This window comes from Lampetra planeri, chromosome 29, assembly GCF_965212315.1.
Source record: "Lampetra planeri chromosome 29, kcLamPlan1.2.h2, whole genome shotgun sequence".
Lineage (NCBI taxonomy): Eukaryota > Metazoa > Chordata > Hyperoartia > Petromyzontiformes > Petromyzontidae > Lampetra > Lampetra planeri.
Window position 1 is genome coordinate 6,280,926 of NC_136135.1, and position 22,115 is coordinate 6,303,040.

Here is a 22,115-nt window from a genome sequence, read left to right on the forward strand (position 1 = left end):
CTTCCGTGTTCGGTGGAGATCTTCCGTGTTCGGTGGTGATCTTCCGCGTTCGGTGGAGATCTTCCGTGTTCGGTGGTGATCTTCCGTGTTCGGTGGAGATCTTCCGTGTTCGGTGGAGATCTTCCGTGTTCGGTGGAGATCTTCTGTGTTCGGTGGAGATCTTCCGTGTTCGGTGGAGATCTTCCGTGTTCGGTGGAGATCTTCCGTGTTCGGTGGAGATCTTCCGTGTTCGGTGGAGATCTTCTGTGTTCGGTGGAGATCTTCCGTGTTCGGTGGAGATCTTCCGTGTTCGGTGGTGATCTTCCGTGTTCGGTGGTGATCTTCCGTGTTCGGTGGTGATCTTCCGTATTCGGTGGAGATCTTCCGTGTTCGGTGCCAACACCGGTGGCAGAAGACGCACTCTGAATAAAACGCACAGCCATCTTCCGGTAGCATCTTCCAAACCCCCCTCTTCCTCCACCGGTGGCGGACGAGTGACCAATAAAACGAACGCCCACGTGACTTCGACAGACACCTCAGCAATGGACGAGAGCGGCCCTGTGGTGGTGGAGAAAGTCCAGGTAAAGCTGAGCTCGTTGAGCTCTCGAGAAACATCAACAGCGCCGTGCGAGCGTCGCTTGCGGGCGAGCTAACGCTGCCGGTGATACACAGCGCGAGGCCGCGCTCGGCACACTCTCACCGCGTTTTAATAAGTGCCAAGTCATACGGTAGGCCGCTACGGAGCCTTACGTTTTTCCTAGCGACCCCGCCTGCCGGACTTGGCCGCTGTCCCCGCATCACCGCCCGGCCCTCGGGGCTCAGACTTGTAATGGCTTCATACTCTTAGGTTTTTTCGGTAAAGTCACGTAGGTAAAATTAAATAATAGAAATAGAACAGAAATAATATTATTTCTATTAAATCAAGTATTTTATTTCTATTATTAAAAATAAATAAATTATTAAAAATAATAGAAATAAAATATTATTTCTATTAAATAAAATAATATTTCTATTATTAAAATAATAGAAATAAAAAAAATATTTCTAGTATTTGTATTATTTATACCTACGTGACTTTACCGAAAAAACCTAAGAGTATGAATCCTTGCAGTCACGAAAGCTTCATATCTAGACTTGTAATGGCTTACTACCGATCCGTGTTGCATCACATACACTCTTGTATCTCATTGACTGCTTTTTGTTTGTAATAAATATGATTTAGATGTATAAGGCGCCCTACAGCAATGGGTTTCACACCGTGGCGAGCGCGCTTGAACGCCCAGCTCGGACCTCAAAGCACAACACAAAAGTTCTTTTTTAGAGCCACCACTTACGCATGGCCATGTTTGTTTGTTTTAGTACGGAGTAAGAATGATGGCTTAAATCAAAATTGTCTTGTGGTTGTGGTTTGACTTGCATCCCACTGCCATTTTTGCACAGCAAAAATGGAATATTTAGCAGTTTTTTCCTGGATTTCTGGAATATTTAGCAGTTTTTTCCTGGATTTTTCTGTTTGCACTTGGTCACTTTAAGATGTTTTCTTGTTCATGTTTTTGTTTGTTGCGGTTGCACCCGATTCAAGAGCCGAATGGCTCGCAGGGCTATACCAAATAAATGAAACTGAAAACTGAATTAAAAACCATTGCCTTTTTTCCAGAATATGATATAATAGTATGTGGTCGATGGAGAATATTTTTTTTTTCAACCCTAATATAATAGTAGGCCTCATGATGTTTTTAACCCTGTTTGGTCTCTGAGGTGTTACGTTCATAGCATAACTAACACTCACAAACTTGACGCCGGCCCATGATTTGCTGCTTAAACAAATACTGCGGGGCAGCATCGATCCAGAAGGCCTCTACAGTGATGCGGCTAAATGTTACTTTATTTTTTTTTGGTCGTCAAACAAACTCGTAGAGCAACTGGCAATATGAAAACAGCCGATTGTTTTGCAAAATGAAATGTTTTTATCTTGATTCGAAGCTTTCGTGACTGCACGAATCCATACTCTCTGGCTCTTTCGGTAAAGTCACGTCGATATAAAAAAAGAACACGACGTTTCGGACGCTTGTGTTGCGACTGAAACGTCGTGTTCTTTTATTCTTTTCTTATGTCTACGTGACTTTACTGAAATGTTTTATTTTCGTTCTTAATGCTGTTTGCTAGGTATCCTGTTTCTTAAGTGTGCTTGTGGTATTAATCCTGTTATATAATGCAGGCCTCTACTACAGTTGAATTGTGTTGTTTGATGTCTCTTTACTTTCTGTTTGATGTGATGTATGCTTATATCAGGAGGAGCTCCTGACCGTGGTGCCTGACAGTAGGCCCCAGACAAGTTTGTCTTTCCTGGCACCTGAGCCTGATGATCTGGAAGATCTCTACTCCAAGTTCAAGGTATCAAGGCCGTTCCTAAAGCAGGGGTGCGGGTGGGTTATTTGTGTCAATTCCTAGTAGATGTGTTAGCTCTGGCTAAAAATGCACATTCTTCTTTGTGCCCATTGCAGAAGCTTCAGCGGGAGCTGGAATTCCTTGAGGTGCAGGAGGAGTATATCAAGGATGAGCAGAAGAATCTCAAGAAGGAGTACCTGCATGCGCAGGAGGAGGTCAAAAGAATCCAGAGCATCCCCCTCGTCATTGGGCAGTTCTTGGAAGCCGTTGATCAGAACACTGGCATCGTTGGCTCCACCACTGGTTGGTGTTGTGCACAATATCGTTTAAGAACCTGTGTCTCATGTGACCTTATTAATGGCAACGTATTAACTGGTATTTAAGAGCTTGCATCTTGATTCCCTCCCTCACTTGATGCAGCATATCTGGCTGTGACGGTCCCACCTGATGACGGAGACTTGTGTTGCCTCTGAAACGTCGTGATTTTATTGTTTTATTTTTATTAATTTTTGTTTCATTTTTTACCTACGTGACTTTACCGAAAGAACTGAGTATGAACGCTGTATTCATTTGGCACGTTTAACATTTGTAAGCTATGGATTTATCAAAGCGGGTTTGGTTGTTTCACAAATCAACATTTTACACCAACCTTCACCTAAGTACCATATCGCAGCGTGTGCCACCACGTCCAGTGTAAGTTAACCCTCTGGATTCACCTACTTGTGATGTCGTGGCTAACGGAACCCACTGCTGTTTTCGCCATGCAGGATCTAACTACTATGTGCGGATTTTGAGCACCATCGACCGCGAGCTGCTGAAGCCCAGTGCCTCGGTGGCACTGCACAAGCACAGCAACGCACTGGTGGACGTGCTTCCCCCCGAGGCTGACAGCAGCATCACTATGCTCACCGCAGGTACTTTGGTTCTTGCACCTGTGTGTCGACGACAAGAACAGCAGCACCTAGCACCCTGACGTTCCGCTATGCTTCTCGTGGCGAATATAACACGGAACTGATTTGTGGCTGGCCACAAACTGATCTGAAAAAGATTAAACGGAGGGTGGGGGGGGAATGTAGTGACAGCTTGTATGTTTTATCTTTCATAGGAGACCTTGCAAGAAGAATGTAACACGGTCCAGACTTGACAATTATGGCATGAACATTTTCAGTTTATTTATGTTGCCCATTATCACAGACAAACTAGTGACCAAAATTATAATTGTTTACAGAGCAAATCAGTCTTCCTATGGGAGAGATGTATGTATGTATGTAACTTGAAGGGATATTTTCATCCATGAACCAGGGCAGAAATGTTTACCATTTAAGTAAGGTAGCAACACTTTTGTAGGACCAATTTATCTTTATGGCTAATAAGAGTGAATTATTTTATAACCCACTCATTTCAAATGGCTACCATGTAATTAATTTTATTTGGCCAGAAATAAATTCAGAACCGCTATAGTTACGTCGCCACAAGCGGAACCAACAAGTGAAATATCTGGTCTGGACCCGTTTGATATTTGTTAAAGGTATCCATAATAATACTTCCAAACGATACAAATAGTGAGTGATTAGCACAATTTTCAAATGTGTGCTTGTCAGCACCTATGGTGGGTGGCCATCCAAAGTTAGCTGGGTAATGTGCTCTACTCATCACAATCTCGTGAGCTATGCCAACGGAAATAGGCACCGGGAAAAGAAATGGTCTTACTCAGGACGGAACGCCTTTGTACGTTTGGCAGATCAAAAGCCGGACGTGACGTACGTGGACATCGGAGGGATGGACATCCAGAAGCAGGAAGTCCGTGAAGCTGTGGAGTTGCCACTCACACACTTTGACCTCTACAAGCAGGTGCCTCGCTCAGAGCTGCTACCCTCTGTAGAGCACTTACACTTTTCTACTGTACAACTAACTATAGCAGGTTGTTCCAGGCCAGTCCGGCTTCACGAGTGAAACCTTCAGGTTGTTTGTTTGGCGAGTGCTGCATTTGGTTTTGTTTACTAATTGTTACTTAAGGAGCATTTTTGCATGTGGGAGGAAACCGGATTTCCTGGAGAAAATCCAACACGTACGAGGAGAAAGCATTCTTCAGAGTTTGGCACAGCCGGGTTTACAATTCCACTCCGAGCGGATTTTAAATGTTTACAAATCCGTTTTAATATGTATGTGTAACTTCTTTCGCGCTGTACTTAGCCGACCGTGCTAATAAACCAACACTTGCCACCAGAACCCACTTGGTTGCAGGCATGTGCCAGCATTCTGACACTCTACAACTGTTGAACAGCTTACTCGTTGCAAATAACAGATTGTTTTTCATTTGTTACATTATCTTAATTTTCCACATCTGACTTAATTACGTAATAACATTGAAACCTTAAGCCACTTAAGGCATGTGTGGATTTTAGGGGATTCGTAACAATTCATACCCAATGCAGATCCCTTTTTTATTTATCGAGTGTTTCTCACAGAGTTGTGTTTGTCTACCCAGATCGGGATTGACCCCCCTCGGGGAGTGCTGATGTACGGACCGCCTGGCTGTGGCAAAACAATGCTGGCGAAGGCCGTAGCTCACCACACTACAGGTAAGCAGCCCATTCCGGCCCATTTAAGCTGGCCTTCATCGGTACTTATTTCAAGAGGGTTCCTGCAAAGGGATATTAGCTGACTTATATTTGTGAGTGCTACATCTTGGGAAATGAGAGTTACTGGAGGAAACTCGCAAAAAAACCTCTAGAAACTCGCAAATATTAAGCAACAACACCCAGTGCCAGATACGTTTAGGCAGTTAATTGTCATATTGCCATCCCCTGGCCAACCCAGACATCAAGCCTACAATCCCTAGTATGCCCTGTTATTTTCTCATCCAAGGACTATCCAGACTTAACCCTTCTTAATTTCCAAAATCGAAACCGATTGGGCACGTGGTCATTTGCAAGTAAACATGTGCGGCTCCATATTAAAGACAAAACCTCAACATTGCTCATTAACTGTTTAATCGAACACCACGGGCCAAATTCCATCATGAAAAAACTCCATAATATAGGTCTTTTTGGGTTAGATCGCATAAATATAAATGTGTCGTTAACCTGCAACCCCCCGACACAGCCAACCATGTAAGGTTTGTGATGTAAACAAAACGTGGCCAATTGGTTACTAGTACAGCACACCGGTGTGTTGCAGAGCAAATCCACAACATTTACAATCTGAGTAAGACTTTTTGCTCGTGATAAAACTGCTGAAATGCATTGCTTTGGTAAGCTGCTCGATCATTGTTGACAATGGAGACATTGGCACATCATTGCTAGACAGCTGACGAAAACTGAACATACGTCGAGATGACACAATCTGGCGCGGTGGTTTCTTGGTACAGAGCAACGTTTAATTTGTCCGTGCATCGTTTATGTCTGTGGTCCTGGTGCGTTGGAGCACATCGCGTGATTTTTTTTTTTACGTGCGGGCATTTATGGTTTAAATCTGCTCCTGGCCGTGTGCAGCGGCCTTCATCCGTGTGGTGGGCTCCGAGTTCGTGCAGAAGTACCTGGGCGAGGGCCCACGCATGGTGCGTGACGTCTTCCGTCTGGCCAAGGAGAACGCCCCAGCCATCATCTTCATCGATGAGATTGACGCCATCGCCACTAAGCGATTTGACGCGCAGACTGGAGGTGGGCATTGTTCGCTCGCAGTTGCCCAAACCGGCGACGCGCATACAGTTTAGAACAATGCATCAAATGATCATATCACAACGTTGAGTCATCTTAAATCACGAATGCACCAAGTATATAGCTACATATCCAAATGTAATTGCACAATAGGATTTGTTTCGTCCATTAAAATTGTGTAGGTGCTAGATGTCACTGGGTAACTCGGGTCAGAGAGCTGATCTGCTGGCACTGCTGAGATCCTAGTTTCAAGTACCGGTAGTCCCGTCACCAATGACAACCCAGATAACCATCCCGTTAAATGAGGTTCTGCACAGAAGCTAGCTAAATTGCAGCTCTGATAATTACAAATATTAGGGTTCTTATCCCGTGGTGAACATTTCCCGTCTAGTGTGGGAACTAGAGGTCACTTGAAGGGATGTGCTGATATCTGCTTATCGTGGCCATCCTCTTAAACGAAGAGTTGCACTGCTGCGCAAGATCTGAATGCAAGAGCTCAAATAGAAACCTGATAACATGACACCAATGGTACAATCATTTGTACAAATTGTTGAAAATAAGAACATTGTAAAAGTTAACAAATAAATTATTATAAATGCCATTAAACGCATCTTCTGCATTGCACAGACATGACATTGCCATCCTGTATTGTTTTGCCGAGATTGTTTACACGTATGCCCCTTGTGGATGTATGTCATTGTCCACTCTTGTGTGCAGCTGACAGAGAGGTGCAGCGCATTCTGCTCGAGCTTCTAAATCAGATGGACGGCTTTGATCAAACTGTCAATGTGAAGGTGAGCATGACCTTGGCACTTACTACAATTGAGAAGTGGAGATGGTTAACCAATTGCGGTTGATAAACACGTTCCTTCGGAGTGGGCAGCGCATTCGTGCGATCCGTGTCGGCGCGTCACGTGGTGCTGAGCCGGCCCGAAGCGCTCTATGAAATATAAGTCGAGGGCGTGGCTATGCACGACAGACAGACAGACAAATAATCCCTGGTGGGCAGTGTGGACCTGTTGTTACTTCCTGTATTATTGACATTTGTAAGTCGCATTTAATTCGTAGATCCCAATATACCCCCGTGTATGGAAAGCAGGAAATAAACAGAGCTGGGGCAAATGGCCATAAATAGGGAATGAAAGCTAATTTAAAGAGGTGAGTTTTAAAAACAGACTTAAATGTCTAAATACTCTTATTAGCAGAGGCAAAGTGCTCCAAAACCAGGGAGCTGTACTAGCAAATGGCTGATCACCCAATAAAATGAGCCTTGACCTCAGAGTACTTAAGAGAAGGCGATCCTGAAGATCTTCGGGGAGTTTGTTGGCGTGTAAAAATGGATCGGTTTCTGCAAATATTACTCTTGGTTTTTTCGGTAAAGTCACATAGGTAAAAAATAAATAAGAAATGAAAACAACAAAATGTTTCATTTAGTTGATTTAATTTAGTTGTTTTCATTTTTTATTTGGTTAATTTATTTTCTTTTCCGCTACATGGCTTTACTGAAAAAACCAAAGAGTATAGATCCTTGCAGTCACAAAAACTTCAAATATAGAATTCTGCAAATATTGTTGGTGGAGATTCCTAACTTGACACGTAGGCTTTCGCGACCAATATCATTCATAATGAAGGTGTTTTTGGGTTAGATCACATGAGTATAAATGTGTCGTTAACCCGGCCACCACCCGACAGCCAACCAGTAAGGTTTGCCACGTAAACAAAATGTGCCAATTAGTTACTCCTTGAGCCTACCGGTGTGTTTGCAGAGTAAATTCACAACATTAACAATTTGAGTACGACGTTTGAGATTCCCAATATTTAATTTGTTTTTGTGTCAGGTGATCATGGCGACGAACCGTGCAGACACCCTGGACCCGGCGCTGCTGCGTCCGGGCCGGCTTGACCGCAAGATCGAGTTTCCCATGCCGGACCGCCGGCAGAAACGCCTCATTTTCTCCACCGTCACCGCCAAGATGAACCTCTCCGAGGAGGTCGATCTGGAGGATTGTATCCTTCTGCTGTTCATCTATCGTGGGATTGTACTCGAGGGCTCATGATTTGTCAAGCAGCCCAGACTTGATAATTGTTTTTTTACCCTTCTATCTGGCAACAAAACTGACACCTTTTTTTACACAAGGAGTCATGTTTACATAGACCACAATACCTGCAGTCATAATGCAAAGAAAACACATAACTCTGATAATGTGCACTGTCCTTGAAGTTGATTGGTCCACACCCGAGACAGCTTTCCTTAGAGCCTAGTCTCACATGGGTTGGACCAGATGACGCCAAAGGCTCTAAGGAAAGCTGTCTCGGGTGTGGACCAATCAACTTCAAGGACAGTGCACATTATCAGAGTTATGTTTTTTGTTTGCATTATGACTGCAGGTATTGTGGTCTATGTAAACATGACTCCTTGTAAAAAAAGGTGTCAGTTTTGTTGCCAGATAGAAGGGTAAAAAAACAATTATCATATTTTTACTGGCAAATGAGGTTCCAATGGTGCAGCCCAGACTTGTGATGTTAAAATAAGTTGATTACGTCACGCTTTCCATGATTCGTTCCTCTTCGCAAGTATAGAATTGGCATTACGGCAGCCGACGTGTAGTGTTTCCCGGGCAAAATGCATTTCAATATTTGTGAATAATTCCAGTTTTCAAAATAGTAAGGCCCTAACAGCAATAGAGCTTTAAAGTATAGTTTGGTTCATATTGGATCATCTTTACAAGAGTTATAGTGGCCCCGTCATAACAGATTAAGCGTTTGTTAGAAAGTGGGGCAACATATTCTTGGTTCTTTCGGTAAAGTCACGTAGAAGGGAAATAATAAAATAATGATATATTTTTTATATTAATATTATTTTATTATTTCCCTTCACGAAAGCTTTAAATCAAGATTTAGTGGGGCAACAGTTGACACTTAATGACGGATAATACAAATGAAAGATGGTCTACAATATTTTATGTCGGCTACCTTAACGAATCATCGTTCAGATGTTGCAAGGCCAGACAAGATCTCTGGAGCCGACATCAACTCCATCTGCCAGGAGGTGAGGACTTTCATTACGCCTATGACCCAAATCTCCAATCATTTTGCCCAATTCTGTCACGTCTTCTCTCTAGTGCAAGGATAGTAAACCGCTATGCATAAAACTGGTGTCATATACCATGGGCCATTGTGGGCAGTAGAGGGCAGTGCAGCAAACTCCCATTTTACTCGACTCTTTGGTTCTTTCGGTAAAGTCACGTAGGTGAAAAAAAAAGAATAAAAATAATCAAATTAAATCACGACGTTTCGGAAGCAACACAAGCTTCCGTCATCAGGTGGGACAACCACAGTAAGAAACAAAAAATGACTGTAGTGGGCTGTTTGTAACGAGCGATTATATAAGGTAAGAGGGGGGGAGGAGCCAGGGAGGAGAGATGCAGGGGTGTGGAATAGGGGGAGTGGAGCTCCTGTTGAGACACGGCTGGTGAGACTGCATGTCTTGTGTTCCCATTTCTATGTTCCCTGCTTTTACCAACTCGCATTGAATTGACCAGTTGTTATATCACCCACGCGATCTACTTGGTGGGGAGGCCCCTCTTCCAGCAGTAGATTGCCAAAAAGGACTGTGTATGAGGGCTAATAAACGTGTACATTAAGGACAACCCAATATTGCATTTGTAATAAAGTGACAGCGATTGTCAGAGTGGTGGGGTGAAGGGGTGACATGATTACCCTCGGGTAGTGAATCGGTTGAACTGTATCAATTAAAGTCTCATAATGATTGCATGTATTTAAACACTAAATACAAGTTGTTGCATGGAAAAAATGTAAGTGCATTTTGTGAAACAGCAGTGTGTATAGTCAAGTCAAAGTGATTTCCTGCGCAAAACAGCATTAAGGTGGTGCGCTTACATCCCTGCACCACGGAGGTTATTCCTCATTTCTATAGCTGGTGTGAATGTCCATAGGACATCCACTGTTGACCTTGCCCACAGAGTGGTACTCATTTTAACGACCCATGAGGTATGATGGGCTGAGTTGACCCCCGACAAGGATTTGAACTCGCAACCTTCCAATTGCGAGCCGTTCATTCTACCGCTGATCCACCTGGCCTGTGTCCAGTACCTGTATAAGTGTGCTAAAATGTGGGACCCGTTCTACCAATGAGCCACTTGGTCTGTGTTGTATGCATGTTGAACTTCTTTTGCACCGTACGTAGAAAAACTGCTCATCGGGAAGTGTTGCAGTATCTGTATAAGTGTGCTGAGATGCGATCGCTTGTGCTGTGCAGGCCGGCATGCTCGCAGTGCGGGAAAACCGATACATCGTCTTGGCCAAGGACTTTGAGAAGGCGTACAAGAACAACATCAAGAAGGATGAACAAGAGCACGAGTTCTACAAATAAGCCAGCACAGGGAGATTTCTCACACGACGACCCTCACGTGGTCATTCACAACACAGATTTCACACTTTTGTTTTGCCTTTGTGTCTAACGGACGTCGTAGACACAGGAGACTAACCACGTTGAGTTGTTTGCAGCAGGGTTGATGTATTGACATTACATTATAACGGTGACTTGCACGTGAAACGTTAACAGTCTGAGCTGAAGAACTTTACTGGCTTCTTGTGAGCACAATTTATTGTCATTGTAGAGGCTACAAAGATTGTTGGCCGGCTAGTAACACCATGAAACCACATGCTGACTTTTTAACAAGTCATTTATAGAACAAGGTTAAAGAACACGATTATCTGTTTTTTTGCTTTATAATAAATGAAGTTAATTGTGGAAAACTACTTGTCCGCATTTATTATTGGAGTAGTGTGTCGGTAGGAGTGCAGCACAACTTATATGCCCAAATTCACATTTTATTGAACAAGCTTGAATGTTTGGTTTTTTAGGTAAAGTCACGTAGGTTTAAAAAGAAAACATAAATTAAATCACGACGTTTCGGAGGCAACACAAGCCACCGTTACAGCAAAATTACTGTATCAAGTAATTTTGCTGTGACGGTTCCACCTGAAGACGGAGGCTTGTGTTGCCTCCAAAACGTCGTGATTTAATTTATTTGTTTTCTTTTTTAACCTACGTGACTTTACCGAAAAAACCAAAGAGCATGGATCCTTGCAGTCAAGAAAGCTTCAAATCTAGAAGCTTGAATGTTGCCTGGGCCAGTGGTTCCCAACCTCTGGTCTGCGAGGCTGTGGGGAAGGATGCCCCTGGCGAGATGTTAACTACCTCGCCTGATATAACAGGAGGTTGTGGGTTCGATCCTGACCCTTATGCCTGTGTATTTGGAGTTTGTATGTCCCGGTGGTCGTGTGCAATTTTCTCCTGGGTCCTCCGGTTTTCCCCCTCCACTTTTAGAATCGACATGTGTGTTGAGTATTTGGCTGCTAGAAATTTCAACCATGATAAGCCACTTTGTTGAGCTATCATTTGTGGCCAGGTGACCTCTGAAAAAGCTATTTAGCTCGGTGAGCCCTACCTGGTAACATAAAATAGTTTCGTTTTAAGTGCTCTGCAGAACTGTTTCACACACTACGATTTAGAGCAGTCTTAATTTATTGTAAAATTATGGTGTAATTGTTATCGCTTAACGTGGCGCTTTTCAGGAACGCATCTACCGTCCTTCCATTAGCACGGTTGGCTACGTGTAGTGTGAAAGAAGTTCAACATACCGTGTTTAAACGAGGAATTGCTGGATGTCATTGTTGCAAGGTGGTCCGTACAAAACCTGAGGGTTTCCAGGGAGTGGCCAGTGGATCCAAAACAGTTGAGAACCACTGGCCTCGGCAATTTGCTCTCATACGTATGTTGAACTTCTTTCACACCATACATAGCCAATCGTTCTGGCAATGATAATAGACAACTTTGTTTCGATTCCGGGCCACATATAACTATATAAGTGGTGAGTGATATTAGAATTAGAATATGTATACTGGAGGAATCTTATTAGCTATGCAGCTCTTTTTCACATACTCTTTCGTTCTTTCGGTAAAGTCACGTTGGTATAAAATAAATAAAATCACGACGTTTCGATTGCAACACAAGCAATCATAATCAGGTGGGAAAACCACAGCAAGACATTTTTTTGCTGAAGTGGGAGAGAGAGTTGCCGTGGTAAGAGGTTATATAGGTAAGAAAGGGGGAGGAGCAAGGGGGGAGAAATAGATATACAAATACAACTCAATTTTTTGTTTCTTACCTGGTAAAGACCACTGTCCTATTAGCTTATTTTTCAGAAGCGACCTGGCCATGAATGATAGCTCAACGAAGTGGCTCATGTAGCAATTTATAGCAGCAAAATAAACTTGCTCATTCGGCCTGCCTCTTCAACCAGCACTGATTAAAGTGTTGAAGTATGGTTAACCCCCATGACCGGCACGGCATGAGGAGACTTTCATCCAGCATTGGATTGGAAAATTGCTGTAAATTACACGCAAAAAAACCTTTACCGTTACGTGAATCGGTCCTCTTTATTTTTACACGCTTTCTATTAACTCACTCTGTTGTTGATGTTGTCGTTGTATACTCAAATCTTGTAACTCAATTTTAACCCACTTTTCAATGTGGTATCGACTGCAAACTTGGTATACTTATGTCATACTGATGACAATACTATATTCTATCATAAAAATACTTTTTTTTTAGATATTTTTATTACATGCTTTATATTAACTCACTCTGTTGTTGTTGTCGTATCCTCAAATCTTGTAACCCAATTTTAACCCACTTCCCAATGTGGTATCGACTGCAAACTTGGTATACTTATGTCATACTGATGCCCATACTATATTCTATCATAAAAAATATGTTTTTAAACCTTTTTTATATGTTATGTTTCGGCTTGGGTCTAATTGTCCACGGTCAACTAACGTTGCCTGTAATTGGCCACGGTCCCTTACGTTATGGCAAGCTTCGAGGCCACTTCCTGAAGTCGTGAAGTTCTGCCATTACTAGTACATTATATAAAAGCGTAGATTTGAAGTTTTCGTGACTGCAGGGATCCATACTCTTTGGTTCTTTCGGTAAAGTCACGTAGGTATAAAATAAAATACATTTATTTTAAAATTAAATGAAAAATAAAATACATTTATTTTATTTTATACCTACGTGACTTTACCGAAAGAACCAAAGAGTATACATAAATGTGTTTTTTTTAGTTTTTGTTAAATATTTCTTATTACCAAATGCAGTTAGTGGATTATTTTGTGAAGGGTTCGACCCTCTCCTTTGCTTTAAACTAAGTGTCCTGGAATGTTCCTATCAATATTTCAGTTTAACCGTTGGGATAGATTGTAACGTTCCAATGCATTTCTTGTTACAGTAATTGCATACGGAAAATAAGAGCTGATTCTGGATGTTATACAGAGTGAAAATGTGTTTGCCTTGCTCCACCGCGTACTGCAAACAGATTTGCACACAATTTGCATGAAATCATTCGAATTATCTTTTCAACGTTTCATTTATGAATGTTCCAAGGACTTTACCATTTGACCCTTTTGTTTGAACCCTTTTGCATTAAGTTTGGTCAACAGAGCAAGTAACTGCAGCATTGAGGGGCGTTGCATGTTTTGTAGCAGATTCCACTGAAGCACTTAAGAGTGGATTTTGTTCTCGAGCACTGCTTGTGCTGCGAAAGCTGATCAATCTGTAAGCTTATGCAACAACAAAAACCCAACCTCGAGCCGCATTGGCATTGAACACAAACAGGCGCAAACATTTCAAACTTTATTAATAAACGATTACGTCCATGTGTCCGTGACCTAAATGAGTACAAATTGTAGAGACGTTTTAGAAATGTGTTTAATTAAAACATTCGCTCATTAGCGTCAAAGCTCAATGTTTGTTATAACGGATAACCGTACACTTTCGCAACAACAACAACAACATTGTATTTCTTCTTCTGGACTGTTTGTATGTTGGGTCCGAACCATATCCGTGCAGAATGCTCGCATGCTTGCGAAACACGTGTCGACTGGGATCAAGGCTTTCCACTGGGGAAGTCAGGTGTCAAAAGACTCGCCTGCGTTCGTGTTTTCACCGTGTCGCTGTTACGTGGGTGCGTGCGTGCGTACATGAAAGCCGTGGTTGAGATGCGTGCTGCATTTGTGTGTGGGCATTGTGTAGTTTCAATGCGGTATCATCTCTACTGCTTGCGCAGTGTTGACCAAAACTCCGAGAGCTTGGAGAGGAAATCACGGCTGTACTGGGTCACAGCATCAGCACCATCCTTCAGTTGTTGTCTGGAAAATTAAGAGAATCATGGTCAGCGGCAGGGAAGGCAGAACACTGCAATGTTAACCAATCTTTGTGTATTTTTTTCTTTCATACTATGATCAAAAAACACTTTTCCCCCAGATCCAGCTACCTCTGTTAATTCTCGACCATTAATAAAATCAGTGACGAGTCGTATCCGAACCCGTAGTAGTTTTATTTTATCAGGTCAGGCCCGCTGAGCTGTACAGATTTTTTTCAGAAGTGACCTGGCCACAAATGATAGCTCAACGAAGTGGTTTTTGCGGAAATTTGTAGCAGCCAAATACTCGAAACGCACGTTTCTAAGTGAGGAGGGAAAATCAGGGAGGGCCCGAGAAAAAATCCTACATGACCACGGGGAAAACATGCAAACTCCAAATATACAGGCGTCACTGTCGGGATGGAACCCACGACCTCCTGTATACCATGCAAAGTTGTTAACACTCGACCTGTATAGCATGCGAAGCAGTTAACACTAGCCGCCTTCCCTTGAACAAACTCCATCATGAATGAGTTACCTGCTGCAGTGTGTGGATGGGTGTGAACACCTCACCAGCAGTGGAGGACACAAAGTGGCCAGGGACGCTGCTGGCAATATTTCCCTCTTGTGTACCATGTTACCCGTAATGCTTACTAATAAATAACACTTGGCCTGTAGGCTTGAAGGCGAATTAGGGAGGTGTGTGTGTGTGACAGGGCGTGTGCTCAGTCACTGCCGTCTCAGTCTGTCAACCCATGGCACTTGAGTCTGTCCCCATGACCTCCTGCTAGCGGGCGTTATGACACTTCACGTGGCCTTTTAAGTGCACCTAGCCTGGCACAAGCACCGCGGTGACGTCACCGCTACTTAGTGGCTAATGACGGTTGTTGTTGTTGTTGTTGCCCAGTGATTGAATCGACTTACCCGGCCTGCTGGGCGAGCTCGTTGTTCTGCACTTGGGTGATGCCCTCCTGTGCCTTGTCGGTCAGCGAGCGCATTAATGAGATCAGTAAGTCGCGCACCTGGCCCACCTGGTCAGGTTCTTCTGCCTGCACGTTCTCATCCCAGGCGTAGCGTGCCTCGGCTGCAGATGCACAGGCAGACAAAGACACCCCCGCATCGCCTTAACAGACTGTTGGGGGCAAGTGCTGTTGGCGAGTAGCACCTACGAAGAAGGTGTCGGCACGGCACGCGAAGGGGGTGGGTGGCCAGCACCACGCCCGGCCGCCTTTGTCTCCCCAGTGATGATGTTTACACACCGCACCAGGCACTCATATGAGGCCGAGTCGACCTAGGGAAGGCCCACCAGAACCGGTTCAGATATTTGTCACCGATGTTGGCCGTGAGCGGGAGTCGAACTCGGGTCCGCCGGGTTTCGGGGCGCGCAGAATTGCTTTTAGGAACTGCTTTTTTGTGTTTAGTGTTGTTGTCCTTCCCCGCACCTCCGATTCGCACGGTTGGTTACGTACGGCGCGAAAGAAGTTCAACGTACATACACACGCGCACAAGCGGAGCACGAGCGTCATGTGCCGGTCACGAGCGCACACAACGCAACGCGCGCGTGGCCACCACAGAGCTGACCAGACGTGGCCACCGATGGGCTCAATATTGGGCCAAATCCGCGGTGCGGTGTGGCCAGAACGGCAGTCGTCTCCCGCTGTGCCTCGCCCCGAGGCTGGGACCGAAAAGCCAAAAAAATCACACGGGGCCCTGTTCAACAGCACCCGATTGGCAGCCACGGTCGGGGGCAATCGGTCCAACTGGTCTGCCCATCGCATCGTCCGTAAACTCGGAGCAGTGTGCGTACGCGTAATGCATCCGTTATAGATGAGGATTGGTTCGCAACCGCACTCACTCACGCGATGTCTGGCCCTCGCCTCGTGCATATGCGGACAATTATCACGCTCGTGTCAAAAACACAAGAATCATTTACTGCCCCTCTTGTCAGTCCACTGCTGGGCGAAGGCCCTCCTCCTCCTCCTGACCGTGCCGGTTGTTGGACCATACTTCACCACGCCGGTCAGTGCGGGTTGGTGAAGTGAGAGTCGCGGATGGGGGAGGAGCGGGGGGGTCATCCCGGGACCGGTTTAGATATCACTCGGTATCACTAAACGTTCACCGTAATCCAGGAATCAAACTCGGATCGGCCGGTTCACGGCGCAGTGTTTTCACTCAACCACGTCGAAACACTCAACCACAAACAACATCCACTAATCCCCCAGTCGTTGGTTATTGCGTTGCCTTTGTAATCGAGGTTGCAACGTGAATGGAGAGTAGAGTTCTATACCAGCAGCCGATCGTGGGAGGGAGTGGGGGCGGTGGTGGTGGTGGGGATGCAGAGAGTCGAGCAGTGTGGTAACGAAATGCAATTGCGAGCGATGGCTTTGGTGGATCTGCTCGTCAAGAATTGGCGTGCGCCTCGCTGGGAGGACTCACCCCAGACGAACATGGACACGAGGACCACGACCACGGCGACCACCTTCATCTGCATCTTGATCTGATCTGCAACAACAACAAAAACACAGCGAACGCCACTTAGAGAACACTCACACGACAGCAGCAACAGCAACAGCAGCCGCCGTCGTTCGCCACCACGTGGCATCGACGTCGCCGCAGCGCTTGTGCCAGGCTAGGTGCATCTCTAGGCTGTCGCGTGAAGCGTCGCCTGATCGATGCTGCTGACAAGAGGTCACCGGGGAGAGCCAGGCGCTTCATGGGTTGACCGCCTGAAATGATCAGACAGATGCACCACCCGCGTCTCCCCCACCAGTGCCACATGTGTGGAATGAAATTTTCGGTGCAGACAAAAGCGATTCGCGAACAATAAGGGCAATCACATTCATTGCAAAAGTAAAAAAAAAATCATCAATACATGGCTCGCAACACAATCTAACAAAATGTTCCGTTGAGTTTCAGTAGAGCCCTTCTGCGCGGGTTATCAGCATCGATGAGAGGTGGCGCCGGCTTATGGGTGAGGTCGTCATCCAGCAGTGGATTGACCATGCCTGATGATGAGGATGATGGATGTGGTCACGCGCTGTGAGCAGAGGCCACCGGGAAGAACTTCGCGCTGTAACTCACCGAGGAGAGGGACGGGGGTGTGCGAGGTGTCTTGCGGACTTTGTGAACGAACGCAGCGCAAGAGTGAACGACACGGACGCTGGGCTCCTGGTTTTATAATCGCGAGGCGAGGGAGGTCTGGGTTGGGTTGCGGCTGTAAAGGGGTGGACGAAGCCCTCTGACCCACCTCCTCCCCAACACAAGCCGTAAATCATCTGGAAAGCACCCAGCACCCCCCCGCCCCCCCACTGTGTATAGAAGAGGCTGTAAACCAGAATTACTATTGGGGTTATATTTTCTTAAAAGACCACCGTATATTGTAACATTTGGTTAAACTTTAACCGTCCTGTAACATGATGTTGTCTGTCTTTTTACGCAGTCGCGCAATCCACAATAATAACGTTGCACGACGAGTCAGCATCGCCGTCATTCTCACGGCCCTGCCTTGGGTCTCTCAGCTGCTGAGGCTGTGCTCACGCGTGTCTCCACATCGCTGCCACGATGGTGGCGGCAGTGATAGTGGTGGTGGCGGTGGTGTGGTGGCGGTGGTGGCGGTGGTGGCGGCGGTGGCGGTGGTGGCAGTGGTGGTGGTGGCGGTAGTAGCGGTGGTGGCGGTGGTGGTAGTGGTGGTGGCGGCCATGGTAGTGGTGGCGGTAGTGGTGGTGGTGGCGGTGGTGGTGGTAGTGGCGGTGGTGGCGGCGGTAGTGGTGGTGGCGGCCGTGGTAATGGTGGCGGTAGTAGTGGTGGTGGTGGTGGTAGCGGTGGTGGCGGTAACGGTGGTGGTTGCGGTGGTGGTGGCGGTGTTGGCGGTGGTGGTGGTGGCAGTGGTGGTGGTGGCGGTGGTGGCAGTGGTGGCGGCGGTTGTAGTGGTAAGAGCCCACAGCATTGAGATGTGGCACCAAGAAGGTGGCTTGATTTCTAAAGCTACCGGCTACTTCGACTTCTCCAGACTCACACTCACACTGACCGTTTCCCAAACAACAGCCGTGATTGTGCTCATTAAGCCAAGGCGCATGGCCCATTATTGGGGTAAACAGATTGGCTGCAAGGGCACCTGCCTCCTGCCGTGATCCATCAGTCGTTTCGTTTCGCACAGCGTGAGGTGCGCACATCCAAATCACCCCTGAATGTGAAATCTCATCGCACCTCCGAAGCTAAGCTGGATTAAGCCATGTTAGTTTTCTGGACGGGAGTCTGGTTGAGAATGCCATGTGTTGTAGGCTTCTATTGTTAAGTAGCCAGGAGATGACGTACAGGGATGGATACGTTAATCCATCTGGATACTTGAGTTCCGCCTGTTTGGAGCCTTGAGTGACATCTGTGAAAAACAATGCTTTATAGCTCGTCGGATTCCTCCAGTATACATACAGATAACGATTCTGAATCTTACCCTCTCCAATGAGTGGGCTATCTCAGCTGCTCCGGCTTTCTTCGCACATGCCAAACAGTCATTCATAAGATTCGCCCAATGACACAATTCAGAACCTTCCTGAACAACAACAACAACAAAAAAAATAACCCGTAAAAACCAAGTTTTTCACTATAAATCCTTTATATGCGTGGCGGCTAGAGTCCTCTCGTCCTCTGGCTTGAGATGGCTGCCACCTATGGGTCAGATGATTGCATGGCAGCATTAAGCAATTGGTAATTAAATATAATATTTTTGTCCTAAAAAGTGTAAAATTTTGGAACAACTTTTTCACGAACATTAATTGTCACGCACAACGAGTCTGTGTGGAAAATGTCAGCTCGATTGGATCACGGGAAGTGGGTTAAAAAACGACCGAAAGATTTGCACGGTCCTAAGCAAGTGAACTTAATATAAAGGATTTAAAAAGTATTGATACTCAGCGAGGCTTTCCTAGGTGAACAAAGTTCATTGTTGTGGCCTCCCCATAGCCAACGCGCCTTTGCATCAAAGTAACCACGAACAGGATGGGAATGGCAACACTTCGCGTTGGGAGTGCTTTATTAAATCCTTTATATTAAGTTCACTTGCTTGCTTGCTTGCGCGCTTACGACCGTGCAAATCTTTCGATCGTTTTTAACCCACTTCCCGTGATCCAATCGAGCTGACATTTTGCACACAGACTCGTTGTGCGTGACAATTTATTTTCGTGAAAACATTTTTCCAAAATTTTCCACTTTTTAGGAAAACATTTTTTTCATTTTTAATTTAAAATACCAATGTGATAAAAATGAAACTCTTACTCAAGAAAACCATAAATGAATAATAAAATAAAACCGATGCCAAGCATATAAAGGATTTATAGTGAAAAACTTTGTTTTTACGGGTTAATTTATTAAATACACGATGGACTGTCCAGAAGTTTTGATGTGTCGACGTTCTCCTCACCTGCCAACACGAACGCATCCTTGCATATCAGTGTAGAGACCGAGAGCAAACAGGGCACACACCGTCCTCGGCAAGACTGTGATTGTGCAGCAGCTCATTTCGTCCCTGGATAGGGTTCGTTTGATAAACTCTGACCTCGACGAGCAAACGTTTACATCGGGGTGAGCTGGCGTGACAGTGATCGCGCTATGGTGCCAGTCCTATTGGTCCGAAGTCCACCTGAGGTCTGAGATTGTTTTGGGTGAGCACGCAGAGGCCACGGTGCGTGCGTCTACCGATTCGAGGGGCATCTGTTCCTTCTGGCCCCATATTTCTGATTTGCCGGAGGGTTGTGCAACTTAAACCTCCGCACGACTCGTGACCCTTCCACGGTCGAGCTCTCAGAAAAAAAGTGACCACTTTTAACCTGCGAGCTGTTCGCCGATGGATGTGTGATTTTGTAGGATTTACACTGCCCATCCATCATTGACGGACATTGGCAGCTGTGCACGTGCAGTGGATGTGCTTTCACGTGACCATGAGCTTCGTGAAAGATACAAACCCAGGGAACCTCTGCTTTGGGTTTTTCACGAAGTGTCTGAGTTTTTTTGAACTCCATTCAGCTCTCATCGGGGTTGAGCTCGCATAGTTGAAGGTTCAGCGCATGGGTCCACACAAGGGCTTGCGTGACTTCAAGCAATGACGAGGGACATTATTGAGGCTCTGATGAATGGGAAGCCGACTGTTTTCCTCGATTCGCAGGAATTTCCCGGAGGGTTTCAGCGTTGCGGCGGATAGGTGGGTGAGAGATTTGTAACGGCAAGTGCAGCCAGCGTGTTGGGGTCGACTTTATGGTTCCAGCGATACACCCCGGTGCAGTGTTCAACAGGTGGAGTGGTGACTACTTCTGGTCCATACTGGTGCCACAGTACTCGGCTACAGCGCACACAAGGACCATCGTTGACGTCCGTGGCACTGGTGCCGATGCTCTGCAGCTTGCGCTTGACAGTTTCTGGACCAGCTTGACCCTTACTAATAGGGGTTTTCCCCTTTTTTCTGCCAACAAATCTGACACCTTTTGCAAGGAATCATGCTTACATTAACCACAATACTTGCAATGAAATGCAAACAAAAAACAATACTCTGACAATTTATGCATTGTCTTTGAAACTGATTGGTCCACACCAGAGACAGCTTTCTTTAGAGCCTAGTCTCATATGGTGTTCGACCAGATGACGCCAAAAGGCGCACAGTTCAAAGACAACGCACTACCAGAGTAATGAGAGCTCGGGGTGAGCAGCTACATCATGGGACCTCCTTTGCCAGTACCAAAATATACTAATAGGGTTTTTCCCCTTTTTTTCTGGCAACAAAACTGACACCTTTAGTATATTTTGGTACTGGCAAATGAGGTCCCATGATGTAGCTTGACCCTTGTTTTGGTCTTGGCAGCTACCTTTCTCAGGTGGTCGTGGAAGGTTGGCGTAGGGTCCAGCTTCACTCCGATATACGGCAGCTTGGAGTGGGGTCGTGTCGCACAGCGTTGCCGCAGAAGATCACTTTCAGAGTGTGCCTGGTACTCCTGTTATGAAGATGAAATGCAGTGACTGTTGTTTTGTGAGGATTTGGCTTGAGCCTCAATTTCCAGAAATATTCCCCCGTGGTGTTTAGGCCTTGGTTCAGAGATGATTCAATGTTGTTGAAAGTGGCGCTTTGCTTTGCCAGAGCAAGGTCATCCGCATTTAAACATTTGCATAACCCGGTTGATGGCATATCGCTCATGTGAACATTGAAGAGTGTTTGCGCAAATACTGAACCTTGTGGAAATCCATTGTTGATGAACCGGAGTGAACTGGATCTGTTGTTGCCAAAATAAAGATGCAGTCGCCAATTGCTCAGCATCGTCCACATCAGACGTATTATTTCGAGGCAGCGAATGGTCATTGCAAGCTTTAGCATCAAGCCCTAAAACCAGACGGTGTCATAGGCCAATGACAAATCCGTAAAGGCTGCGTCGGTCTTGGATTTCTTCTGGAGTTATATCGGCCTATAGCTTCTCGGTCATCGGTTGGATTGCCCGGTTTTGGTATGGCAATGACCATCACCTCCTGCCATGCTTTTGGGATGTACAGTTTTGCCAGCCATTGGAGTCCCCTAGGGCCTCATTCATGGAATAATTCTGGGGGTGGGGGGGGGAGTGATAACATCTCTGCCGGCAGCCTTGCATTTCTTTATTGCAGCCAGATCCTCCCTCACATCCTCTGTGCTGATGATGGTGGGGTCTTGTGAAGAAATTAGGGCATTGTCTGGTGTAATTAGCGATGGATTTCTCGCTTGATGTTTTTGTCGAGCAGTCCTTTTGTGTTCCCTACTAGTTTGGAGTCTACAGAGTTGGGTAGGACTCTCGCGGTCCGGTATTCTATTGGGTTAGCAGCACCCAGGCGTCGTAGTAGGTCCCAGGCACGG

At 45.7% G+C, this 22,115-nt stretch overlaps 2 protein-coding genes across 2 annotated transcripts; one reads left to right on the top strand and one right to left on the bottom strand.

The window, feature by feature from the left end:
- Window positions 1–435: 435 nt before the first annotated feature.
- On the top strand, window positions 436–10,805 carry PSMC4 (proteasome 26S subunit, ATPase 4). The gene is made up of 11 exons (XM_078608175.1): window positions 436–560; window positions 2,272–2,373; window positions 2,484–2,670; window positions 3,135–3,281; window positions 4,109–4,218; window positions 4,856–4,949; window positions 5,862–6,029; window positions 6,744–6,820; window positions 7,865–8,033; window positions 9,020–9,075; window positions 10,306–10,805. The coding sequence occupies exons 1-11, from the start codon at window positions 522–524 to the stop codon at window positions 10,417–10,419; spliced, it is 1,263 nt and encodes a 420-aa protein (XP_078464301.1). The 5' UTR covers window positions 436–521; the 3' UTR covers window positions 10,420–10,805.
- Window positions 10,806–13,733: 2,928 nt separating this feature from the next.
- APOC3 (apolipoprotein C3) lies at window positions 13,734–17,589 on the bottom strand. Its single transcript, XM_078608176.1, has 4 exons — window positions 17,336–17,589; window positions 16,691–16,756; window positions 15,179–15,338; window positions 13,734–14,261 (listed from the first exon to the last, which is right to left on the bottom strand). Exons 2-4 carry the CDS (start codon window positions 16,743–16,745, stop codon window positions 14,165–14,167), a joined length of 312 nt encoding a protein of 103 aa, XP_078464302.1. The 5' UTR covers window positions 16,746–16,756; window positions 17,336–17,589; the 3' UTR covers window positions 13,734–14,164.
- Window positions 17,590–22,115: the final 4,526 nt, after the last annotated feature.

Coding starts and splice junctions, on each gene's coding strand:
- PSMC4 (XM_078608175.1), top strand. CDS start 522: ATGGACGAGAGCGGCCCTGTGGTGGTGGAGAAAGTCCAG. Junction 2,374..2,483: donor ATCTCTACTCCAAGTTCAAG/GTATCAAGGCCG, acceptor TGCCCATTGCAG/AAGCTTCAGCGGGAGCTGGA. Junction 4,219..4,855: donor ACTTTGACCTCTACAAGCAG/GTGCCTCGCTCA, acceptor TTGTCTACCCAG/ATCGGGATTGACCCCCCTCG.
- APOC3 (XM_078608176.1), bottom strand. CDS start 16,745: ATGCAGATGAAGGTGGTCGCCGTGGTCGTGGTCCTCGTGTCCATGTTC. Junction 15,339..16,690: donor CGTGTCCATGTTCGTCTGGG/GTGAGTCCTCCC, acceptor GTGCATCTGCAG/CCGAGGCACGCTACGCCTGG. Junction 14,262..15,178: donor GAGCTCGCCCAGCAGGCCGG/GTAAGTCGATTC, acceptor TTAATTTTCCAG/ACAACAACTGAAGGATGGTG.